This window comes from Apium graveolens, chromosome 5, assembly GCF_009905375.1.
Source record: "Apium graveolens cultivar Ventura chromosome 5, ASM990537v1, whole genome shotgun sequence".
Taxonomy (NCBI): Eukaryota; Viridiplantae; Streptophyta; class Magnoliopsida; order Apiales; family Apiaceae; genus Apium; species Apium graveolens.
This window is the reverse complement of record NC_133651.1, coordinates 202,829,183-202,841,116: the sequence shown is the minus strand read 5'-3', so window position 1 is coordinate 202,841,116 and position 11,934 is coordinate 202,829,183. Positions and strand designations below refer to the sequence as shown.

The 11,934-nt window shown below is 41.4% G+C and overlaps 2 protein-coding genes across 2 annotated transcripts; both read right to left on the bottom strand.

Moving 5' to 3' along the window:
* Window positions 1–6,169: 6,169 nt before the first annotated feature.
* Window positions 6,170–6,763, bottom strand: LOC141660590 (uncharacterized). Its single transcript, XM_074467580.1, has one exon. The coding sequence runs from the start codon at window positions 6,761–6,763 to the stop codon at window positions 6,170–6,172; it is 594 nt and encodes a 197-aa protein (XP_074323681.1).
* Window positions 6,764–7,939: 1,176 nt separating this feature from the next.
* LOC141660589 (uncharacterized) lies at window positions 7,940–8,939 on the bottom strand. Its single transcript, XM_074467579.1, has 2 exons — window positions 8,438–8,939; window positions 7,940–8,343 (listed from the first exon to the last, which is right to left on the bottom strand). The coding sequence occupies exons 1-2, from the start codon at window positions 8,937–8,939 to the stop codon at window positions 7,940–7,942; spliced, it is 906 nt and encodes a 301-aa protein (XP_074323680.1).
* Window positions 8,940–11,934: the final 2,995 nt, after the last annotated feature.

Sequence of the window (11,934 nt, the reverse complement as noted above, 5' to 3'; positions counted from 1 at the left end):
ATCAATATGGTGATCAAGAAATAGGTATCATTACAAAGGGTTCGTAAAGGTAATTATAGAGTTTATAACAGTTCATGGCTTAACAAATAACTTGAACAGAAAAGACAGGTTACCAAAGGGTTGAATCAATAAGCTTATCAATAACAGTTTATCAAGATCAAAGACAGAGTATCTCAAGTCATTAACAGTTCCATACTCTACATGGTATGAACAATAACCTCTCTATAACCATTTTCACAAGTAATGAGAGTTACTTGCCTAAATTCGCTTTCCTGAAGGTTGAACTACTGCCACCTAGTATACCCTTTCCTTTCGTAGCTTGAATGCCCTCACGCTCCGAATCTACAATAAAAACCACAACCTTAATCAGTTTCTTAACTCTCGTTCCCGGAATGATCACTCATTACAATGGCTCGATTATACCCTTGACTCAAATATACGAGTTTATCTTATACACATAAGCACATAGCACATCACACATCATATACTTTATTCTTAACCTTTACACCTTTATATAAACTCGACATTTGACTTATAAACATCCTTATCTCAACTCGAAGTCAAATCATACTTTATATTAGTACACATAACTCTTTATACTTGAAATCCTTATATGAATAAACGAACGACAAAACTTATAATAACGACCCTAAAGTTATCTTTAAACCAACACGGCAACCACATATAACACAAATCAATCATTCCCTTTCTTTTATACTTAAATTCGAACCAAACACAGCAAATTAGGCAAAAATCTCACATACAATCCCTAATTAATCTTCATGATCCATTCAAGCACTTAAATTAGAATATGACCTTTTTAAATGCTATAATCCATTCGGCCTTAACCACAAATCATAATTCGACAACCAAACAATGACATGCATCATCAGTTCCTCTTTTAAATCAACATGCAATCTTATTTCTTCCTAGTTAAACTTAGATTATACCAAGATCAAGTCACAAAAATCAATTTTCCCTTTTATTAGTACAATGTCGAACCAAAATCTTCAACATGCAATCCTCAATTTTGATTTTTCAAGCATCCAATCAACTATACAAGTCCAAATATCTTTAAAACAATCATAAAAATCATTTTTATCAATCAACATACTTAAATCTCAAAAGGAACACAAACCCTTATTCGAATTTCCAACAATCAAGACATGCATGCAACCATTTAAGTAATTTATCTATCAAACACTCTAATTATCCAATAATTTCCAAGGATAAACATCAACAAGTCATTTCCATTACTAAAAATCATTTTGATATTCTAAAAATCAAGATTCTATTCGGGTTTTTCAAGAAATAACACATGCAAACGGTTTTCTCAATCCTTAAATCATTAATCATTCTAATCCATCATCGACATCCAAGAATAAACATCTACAACCATTTAAATCAACAATAATCAACTCATTAACTTTTAGAAATCAAAAACCCATTCGGGTTCTAAACAAATCACTACATGCAATCACCAAAGATAAGATTTAAGTATGCTAGAGCTCAGTTATAGCATCATCACTCACCACCAGTTTACCGGAGTTCATCACCGGTGGCGGTGGCTTCACGCTGGTGCCCTCATTCGAGGGTGTCCAACCACGAAACCTTCGTTTTTTCCATTAATTCCTCAAAACAACTAACATGCACATCTCATATACCAATCGTTTGCAAAGAATCATGCTTAAATAAGATGATATCAACAAGAACAACAAGAACCGAGAAGCTCTCGGGTAAACACACACACATTGAGCATACACCTCTACATGCAAGTGGATATACATACATGCACACTCTTCTACCTACATATATGTGTTTATCAAGAGATTTTGGGAAGAATTAGTGAGATTTATCAAAGGAACAAGAGGTATACCGAGAGAGAGAAGAGAGCCGAGAGAGAGAGAGAGAGAGAGTAACCGAGAGAGAGTGAGGAAGAAAGAGAGAGAAAGAGAGAAAAGTGTTCACGGGAGAAAGAAAGAAAAGGAAGGGGGAGAAATGATTTTATAAATGATAAGGACAAGGGCAATTTAGTAATCTACTAATTCCCTTTTTAAATTGATTTTCCTTTCTCTTTTTACTCCCATAGTATATTGGTGGAATAATAAATACATCTCTCTCAAAAAGTTGAAAATTATAGCGATTGAAAATTTTAAAATGTAGATCTCGAAATTAACTTTCCAACCATTACACACAATAGACTTTTGAGCGTACGGTTAATTTTATACGATTTTTACAAGTTTGTGCTAATAATAGCATTTAATCACATACAAATCATTTTAAAAACAACGATTATGAAATAAATCCGTCTATCATTTTTAGAAAGTCTCTAGGAATATTGTGACGATAACAGAACAAATCTCATGCCTTTATCTTACTCAGATAATTTTATAAAAATGCGCGAAGGTAATATAATCCTTATTTAAATCAAATAATTCCCTTAAATTCATATAAATGTCAACAGATCACGTAATCATGCACATGGACAAGAAAACACATATACAAACACATCACAACTTATGTCTGCTCAGAAAATTTGTCCTTCTTTAAACTTTATTATTTTCTATGCGTACCGGGTCACGTTCATCATGACGGCCCGCCGCTCAGCATTTCAATTACGCTTCTCATTATCGACCAACACGTCACTAGGACACAATATTTTACTTAAACATTTCATTTCACATAATAACACATAGTTCACATTTTAAATATCTTACCCCCTTTTTAGGACGGGTTCCGTTCTACCTGAAGGCCCGACAACACAGCTTAACTCCTAAGCTGACTCTTTAAATTGGAACACTTCTATTTACGCTCCTAGATTCTAATATATAGTAAAGACAATTAATCAACACTTAATCACATAATTATAATCACTTCACATAAATCTCACTTTATTCACTTAATTATACCGCAAAATTCTCAGTCGTCACACTTGTCTTAATCTTCACTAGTTTTTCTTATCATGGTGATTAACATAATCGTCCCTTAGTTAAGACTAACGACTTATGTTTAGCCTCAGCCAGGCTTTTCTGATCGTTTTCTTGTGAACGTTCTATTCTCCATGAAACTTGTTTTCGTGGATGTCCTAGTCTTCACGAAATTTATTCTCATGGACTCTTTAGCCTTCGTGAAACTTGTTCTCATGGACGTTCTAATCTTCATGAAATTTGTTCTCGTTGGGCGCCTAATTTTTCAAGAATTCTCAAGGAATTTCACAGGAGTTCCACCAAAAAACCTTTAGGAGGGTCTGGATCAACCCTACATGGGTTCCTGTCTGCTATAAGGCCTTCATGTGGCCTGGTCGACCAATTCTGCTCTTTTTGAACGTTTGGCCCTTTTTCTAGTGAGCATTATGTACTTGTTCTCATGAACATTCTACTCTTCACGAAACTTATTTCCCTCCATGAGGGTTCTAGTCGGCCTAATCCTTCCTTGTGGAGGACTAGGCGTTACTGACTCTTGGTAGGCCAGAATCTCACCTCCGTGAGCGTCTTACTCTTCATGAAACTTATTTCCCTCCGTGAGGGTTCTAGTCGGCCTAATCATTCCTTGTGGAGGACTAGGAGTCACTGACTCTTGGTTGGCCAGAATCTCTCCTTCGTGAGCGTTACTCTTCATGAAACTTGTTCTCGTGAACGTTCTATTCTTTACAAAACTTGTTTCCGTGGAAGTTCTTGTCTTCACCAGGAGCATCACTTGGCTCTAGTTTATGGTTTTCTTGGAACCTTCTCTTAGGGGCCATCCCTATTAGTTTTGGTCATTTGTAGATGTTCCTTCGAGGACGTCCTAGTCGGCCTAACCCCTCCATGTGGAGGAGTCAGCTTCAAGGACTCTTGGTCGGCCATAGAGACCAGGCCCTTGAGACCCTGGTCGGCCATAACCTTAATGTCTAGAGCTTCTTGGCCTTTCGGGATCTTATTTCGTGGAAGTTCTTGAACTTCAATCTTCTCAATATCAATTTGTGGATTAGACTTCTCCCTTTTTTATTCAAGGGAGTGCCTTGTCGGGTGGGGACCTCATCCAAGGACCCTTTAGATGGTCAAAGATCTTCATAAATGGCTACTCGGCCTTCTTTGGTCGGTCAAGGGGAAACATTTTTGCGTTCTTGGACAACATGTCTCGATGGGCCTCGAACATAAACTATCATGTTCGTGTTCTTGATGGGTCCTCATAATTCAAAGGAAGCTTGTTAAAGTTGGACTAACCCCTCCAATTTTTCCATTGGTTAAATTTGTTCCAATTAGGCGAACAACTTCCTGAGGCGGGGATGTGCGGGGCTCATGCCTTGTATTTGGTACATCTCTTCTTTTTAGAACTTTCGATACTTCAAATTAAAGGAGGAGTCTGGCTGGCTTAAGGCATCCCTTGGAGGCCGGTCTACTGGAGCCCTTTCCGAGGGATCTCCAGTTGGTCAAAGGCTTTCTCTTGAGACTGATCAGCCTTCTTTGGTAGGCCGGAGTTTGTAATATAGACTTTAGTCGACCATATACATTTCGTGAAGTTAGCTTTCTAATATCTTTTTTCTTATTAGGCCAACGCCTACTTCGCAACTTCTTTCACTAAGAGTGCAAAATGAAGGAGTGAGCACATGGCCTTGGAGGCATTGATGAAGAAACTTGAGAGAAAGTTTCAGGACTGGGATTCTAGAGCTCTCTTAGCGTTTATCAACAGTCGGAAGACTTATTCAAAATGATGGACACCCATGATGATGAGGCGCGCTCCGTTAATATGTCCATTGGCTATGTTCATAGCTCTTACCTGGATATGGTAAATTTGTGGGGCTTTCCTAGCCTTTAGGTTACTTCTGAGTTGCCATTATTGGCCAATTATCTGATTTTGGACTATAGATTGTCCTTCAGTGTTTAGGCCTTGCATGGCTTTGTTTGTCGTGTGTGGCTTTTATCTATTTGTGGTCCTTCATGAACTTGAACATCTTAAGTGTGTAACCTAATTGTTCATCATGACTTGATTTCTGATCCTTCAGGATCTCATGCATTTGTAGTTTGATTTCATATTCGTCTTTTATTTTCGGTACTTTGGTCCTTCGAGAATTTTATTCATTGGATGCTCGTACACTGGTCGACCTTATTTATCCATTTACTACTAAGTACTAGGAACATGTCTTTCATGTCCTAAACGTATTAAACCTTCAGCTTCGAAACACGCCAGGTATGAGGCACTTTGTCACCGCTCAGGGTTTCCGACTTGTAGGATCCTCGTCCTCATGTTTTCTTGACCTTATACGGTCTTTCCCAGTTAGGGGTCAGCTTTTCTTTCTCTTCAACTCCTGAAGCCTCAATCTTTCTTAGGATCAAGCCTCCTTGGTAAAAAGAACCTTTCTTTAAAGTTTTAATTAAAATAGAGGGAGGCTCTTCATTGATGCTCTCCATTGCGGGCGCTGGACTCATCTCTGACCTCATCAATGGGATCAAGAGCGAGCCTCATGATTTCTTCATTGGTTTTCGATTCATAATCTTCGATCCTAGGGGATCCATGTGTGATTTGAAGGGGCACCACTGCCTCGGCTCCGTAAGCCATCATGAATAGGGTAGCTTCAGTTGTCACTTTGCAGGTGGTACGATATGCCCATAATATAGGCAGCAATCATCCAGCCAAGTGTTTCTCGAGCGTTCAACCCTCTTTTTAATTCCATCAAGGATGATTCTGTTAGCAACTTCCGCTTGCCCGTTTGCCTAAGGATGTGCAATCGAGGTGAAGCGAAGTTCTATGCTGTTATCGTCGCAGTACTCTCTGAACTCTGCATTATAAAATTGTTTCCCATAATCCGTGAGAAGGATGCGTGGGATTCCATATCAGCATATCACATTCTCCCAGAGGAATTGGGCAATTTGCTTGGTGGTTATCTTGGCTAGTGCCTTAGCCTCAATCCCTTTGTAAAGTAGTCTATGACTACCACACTGAACTTCCTTTGTCCATATGCTACAGGAAATGGTCCAAGTATGTCCATTCCCCACATTGCGAAAGGGATGGGTGTGTTGATCGATGTAAGCCTCTCTGGGGCTGTCGTACTATTGGAGTGTGCCTATGGCATCTGTCACATTTCTTCACATAAGCCTTTTCATCGGTTAGCATAGTTGGTTAGTAGAATCCCAACCGAGTTATCTTGTGAGCAAGGGCCCTGCCCCCCCAAGTGTTGTCCATAAATCCCTTAATGGGCTTCTTTAAGTGCCTCCTCTGCTTCAAGAGGTCTTAAGCACTTCAAGTACGGAATAACAAAGGATCTTTTGTAAAGAAGGCCTTCAATTAATGAATATCTCAATGCTCTAACTGACAGCTTGCGTGCCTCCTGGGCATTGTCGGGGAGCCACCCAGTTTCAAAGTGGGTCTTGATCGGGTCTATCCGACAGCTTGCCACACCAACCGGTGCTATCAGATTTATGACATGAACAGTATGGGTCTTCAAGACCTGGAAGTAAATAGTTCTCGGATAATTCTCAATTTCAGATGAGGCGAACTGAGACAAGGCATCCACCGTAGTGGTCTCCTCTCTCGGAATATGTTCTACGTACCATTCATCAAACTGAGTCAGTATTCCCTTTACGACTCTCAGGTACTTGGCCACAGTATCATCCTTGGCCTCAAACTCCCCATTAATTTGAGCAACTACAAGTCTTGAGTCTCCGTAGACCTTCAGGTTTTTGGCCCTCACGGCTCTAGCAAAGCCTAAGCCAGCTATTAATGCTTCATATTCCGCTTCGTTGTTCGTGGTCGGGAAGTCCAACTCCAAAGCATATTTAATCATAAACCCATCAGGGCTTTGCAAGACTAGGCCTGCACCACTATATTTTATTTTGGACGCTCCGTCAAAATGGCGAACCCAATACTCTTTCAAGGTTATTTCTTCATCCTTCTCATTCTCTCCTCCTTCTGGGGTTACTATCTCTTGCCCCCCTGACTTCTTGGTCGTTAATGGTGCATTCAACCATGAAGTCTGCTAAAGCCTAAACTTTGATGACCGTTCGAGGCTTGTATTTGATATCAAATTCTCCTAACTCAATCACCCACTTGATGAGCCTTCCACTGGCCTTCGGGCTGTAAAGAATGTTCCTCAAAGGTTGGTTCGTCAGGACTTCAATCTTGTGAGCCTGGAAGTATGGTCTCAACTTCCTCGAGGCTGTGATGAGAGAAAATGCGAACTTCTCTGTGGTGGAGTAATTCCATTCTACTCCATGGAGCACCTTGCTTACATAATATACAAGCTTCTGGAGCTTCTGCTCTTCCTTCACGAGGACTGCACTCACGGCTTGTTCATATACCGCGAGGTACAAATAAAGAGTGTCCTCCGGACTTGGTTTAGCCAAAAACGGGGCTTCATTCATGTACTTATTCAGCTGTTCAAAGGCGTCTTGGCTCTCAGCTGTCCATTCAAAGTTCTTCACATTCTTAAGGGTTTTGAAAAAGGGCAGGCATTTGTCTCCTGACTTGGAGATGAACCTCCCTAGAGCTACGATTCTTCCCATCAGCTTCTGAACATCCTTGATGGAGTGTGGTGGCTCCATGTCTAGGATGGCTTTGATCTTGTTGGGGTTGGCCTCTATTCCCCTCTTAGAGACCATATGACCCAAAAAATTTCCAGACCTAACGCCAAAAGCACACTTACCTGGGTTTAACATCATCTTGTGGTGCCTCAGCACTTTAAATGCCTCTCTGAGGTGACTAATATGATCAGCCTTGCTTAGGATTTTGACTAACATGTCATCAATATAGACCTCCATGGTCTTCCCAATTAGATGGGAAAATATCTTGTTTACCAGTCTTTGGTAAGTAGCTCCTGCATTCCTAAGTCCAAAAGCCATAACAAGATAACAGAATACACCAAAGTCAGTTATGAAAGAAACCTTTGGGGTGTCATCCTTATGCATTCAAATCTGATTGTAACCACTGAAGCTTAGTATCTCGTGTCCAGCAGTGGCATCGATCAGGGTATCAATCTTTGATAGGGGTAACAGTCCTTGGGACAAGCATCATTCAAGTCAGTGAAGTCAATGCATATTCTCCACTTTCCATTGGCCTTCTTAACCATTACGGGGTTGGCCAACCATTCAGGGAATTGCACTTCCTTAATAAATCTAGCTTCTAAAAGCTTCTCGACCTCTTGCTTAATGGCTTCCAGCGTATCAGGGGAATAAGTTCTCTTCTTTTCCTTTACAGTCTTCCGAGTTGGATCAACATTCAACTTATGAGTTATAAGGTTCGGGTCAATCCCAGGCATATCAGCTGCTGTCCAAGAAAATACATCATTGTTTTCTTGGAGGAAAGTTGTCGTTCGGCCCTTCAAGGGCTTGTCCAGAGATGCCCCAATGTACGTGACCTTCTCCGGGTCTAAAGGGTTTAAAGGAATTGGGACCAGGTCCTCGGCTGGCTTCCCTCGTAGTTCGCCATTTTCTCAGACATCCATGTCTTCTATGGGGAGGACCTTCCCCCCCTGTTCCATCAGGCCTAAGTGCTGCAACATAGCAACTGCGGGCTATCTTCTGATCTCCCCTTGCTTCTCCAACACTATTTCTAATTAGGAACTTCGGTACCATGTGGTAGGTTGAGGGCGCAGCCTTAAAAGCATGGATCCCTGTTCTACTCATGATAGCATTGTAAGTAGAGGCTGCCTTGACAACCTGAAAGTTCAACATCCGCGTGGCTTCCCTGGGCTCTTCCCCGATAGTTACGGGAAGTTGTATTTCTCCTTCGACTTTGCATTCTACATGGTTAAACCCGTAGATGGGTGCGTTGAATAGAGTTAGCTGAGAATCATTGTAGCCCATCCTTATGAATGTGTCATGAAACAGAATGTCCACGGAAGCTCCACTGTCCACTAAGACCCTAATAACAGGACAATTTCCAATTATCGGAGTGATAACCAGAGGATCATCCTGAGGAAATTTCAAACCTTCAAGGTCTGGGTCACCAAATTCAAGCGTCATTTCTTACTTGGAACGCTTAGATGGCTCCCCAACTATGCTCATCACTTCTCTTGCATAAGCTTTTTGGGAGTTCCTTGTAGTACCAGCTGTTGTAGGTCATCCTGAGATCATATTGATTACTGGCCCTCGAGGCTGCGGGTTGCGATCTCTGTCGTTACCCCTTTGATCGTTATCTCTTCGATCATTATCTCTCTTTTAGCCTCCAGCCTCTTCACCCTTGGTGAAACGTCCAAACTTTCCCCTTCAGATCAGATAATCAATCTCATCCTTGAGTTTCCTACAATCGTCGGTGTCATGACCAACATCTTTGTGAAATCTGTAGTATCGACTCTTGTCTTTTTTTTGGGATCTCCCCTTAGTGGCTTCGGTCATTTGAAGTCTTTGTCCTTTTCAGTTTCCATAAGGATTTGGCTCCTGGGAGCATTCAACCTTGCATATTCAGCGAACCTTGGTTGTTGATTCTTCTTAGAAGAGGAGGAGTCAGAGTTTTTGCCAATTCGTGGATACTTGTTCTTGGCATCGTACTCCTGATCCGTATTCCGCTTCTTGTTCCCAGTAGGTTCATTGTTCACAGCTATCTTCTTCATACTCTCCTCCACCTTAATATATTTCAAGGCTCTATCCTGGAGTTACAGCATGCTTTCGAGAGGACGCTTAGCCAAGGACATCTTAAAGAACTCGTCTCCTCCACCTTCAAATCCTCCTTCATAAATCGATTCAGATACTCTCTCAGGGACTCCTTTGCTCCTTGGACTATACCCATGAGAGATGCTAGACTCTTCTCGTGCACTCTACCACTTATGAACTGCTTAATAAAAGCTTGACTCAAGTCCTTAAAGGATCCAATAGAGTTTGGGGGCAGAGGGTTGTACCACCTTTGAGCCATGCCTGATAGGGTTTGAGGGAAGGCCCGACACTTAATAGCGCCATTCACGGGATGTGACAACAGGGCGTTAGAGAACATCCTAACATGATTAGCGGGGTTGCCAGTACCATCATATGCTTTGATGGTGGGCATCTTGAACTTCCTTGAGATGTGAGCATTCATTATCTCATCAGTGAATGGTGGGTTTGGATCATCAGGATCTCCTAGGGGCATAAGATCACTTGGATCAGCCCTTGGGGCAACTGTCCTTCTTGGTATTGAACCATCCAGGTCTATGATTGGAGGAGGATTTCTCCACCTTGGAGCGAGTGGGGGTCTTGGGGCCAGATGTGTCTCCAGGTATCGTTTCAGCCTTTGGATCTCTGCTTCATGAGCCCTGATCCTCCCTTGAACATTTTGGGGATTCATCCCTTGAGTGCTCCTGGGGCATTGTTCAGTGTCAGCCATCGGCTCTTTGCCAGCACGCTTCCTTCTTGGAGCAACATCATCATCCGATGACTCAGAGTCTCTTTCTGTATATGGTCCAGAGAATTCTTGATCCTCTAGCATAGAAGGCAAGCCACATATATATTGGGGTCTACCATTGTGCTTCACTCCTACCATAGTGTCCACTCCCTCTAACTTCGGGGTATAGAAGCATCCCGTAATTGGGGTTAGTAGTCAAAATTGTTGAGTACTCATACCCAAGGGGTTGAGAGTTCATAGGTGCATGTAGCTGCTGAAGTTGGGGATTCGTCCCTTGAGGAGCCAGGGGATTCGTCCCTTGTGGCTGAGCCTCAGTTTCCCCTACTAGGGTTCCTCCTTAGGTGGAGGCATAAGTTGAGTGTGGTGGTATGTTCACCATTGATGTGATTGTTCACGATGGGACAAGAGTGTATGTCCCACTATTGTTTCTGCTTCGTGTGTTCACCATGGTTGTTGTAAGTTTCCCACAGACGGCACCAAATGTTGTGGAATAAAAACCTGAGTACTTTAGTATTTAATGCTAGGGTTGGTGAGCTTTGAGCTTTTATAGTTGCTCTTGCGTTCAGGACTATCGATCCCTGCAAGATGCCTACGTATCTCTGTGTTGTAAAGAATCAAGCCAAAAATGTAGTTCTAGGTTGAGGGGTAGAGCCCTTTATATAGAGTTGAGCCTAGGGTTAGACTTCTGTTGGGAGACTTGGTGGACAACTCTCCAACTTAGATGGTGATTAGGATTCCTATTTAGGAAGGAGTTCCAGAACCTTCTGTGTAGGACTTTTAGTCCGTTTAGAACAAATGTCTCTGCTCTTCCAGCCGTATTGGGTCTAGTCCGTGATCAGCTCGTGTTCGTGGACTTGGACGATCTCCGCTGGTAGGCCTTGGCTGTTTGGCCGTCATGGGCCTGTTACGAAGCTTCGGACTAGACAGGCCTGCTATGAAGCTTGGACGAGATAGTTCTGTGTTGGACTTTTCGGACAAGAAGCCTAAGTGTAATTAATGTAACATTTAATGTGTCTTTAGGATGTATTTTCTATCCATATCACTACTCTTTCAACGGATGTTAAATTGATCATCCGTTGAAAGCTACAATTTTACTTAAATGAAATCTACTAAGTGTTTTGTTCAAGTTATCATCAAGTACACAACATATTTCTAACAATCTCCCTCAATTTATGTCTACTGGAATTGTAGCCATAAATTAAGAAAAACTTGATGATAACAAAACACTCTATGAATACAGAATGAGATAAAGTAGATTAAAATTTACAAGTGCTGCAGTTTATTGAAAAATCTCACAAAGAAAGATTTGTAAAGTGTCTTACAGATCATTTTCAAGGTGCTCCTCTAGAATAAGCAAATTTATATCATTTCCTTGATGGCCTTGACTTCTTTCCCAGCTTCACATCATTCTCTTTAATCTGATATTGGAGTTGTTTGAAAAATTCTGATTCATCCTCATTTGTTAGATCCAACTTTTCTTACATCTCCTTGAGAGTTTCATTGCTTGCAATCATTAGTTGTTCTTCCAATCTGAAGAATCTTCTAATGTATTTTTCATCCTTGAACTCCATAATTCAGTATGGCCTCAAATGCACCCTATCTCCAGTGAAAGGAATTGTCAATACTCTTGGGAGTGCTTTTGAT

Coding starts and splice junctions, on each gene's coding strand:
- LOC141660589 (XM_074467579.1), bottom strand. CDS start 8,939: ATGACGCTTGAATTTGGTGACCCAGACCTTGAAGGTTTGAAATTTCCT. Junction 8,344..8,437: donor TGATGGAACAGGGGGGGAAG/GTCCTCCCCATA, acceptor TAAACCCTTTAG/ACCCGGAGAAGGTCACGTAC.
- LOC141660590 (XM_074467580.1), bottom strand. CDS start 6,763: ATGATTAAATATGCTTTGGAGTTGGACTTCCCGACCACGAACAACGAA.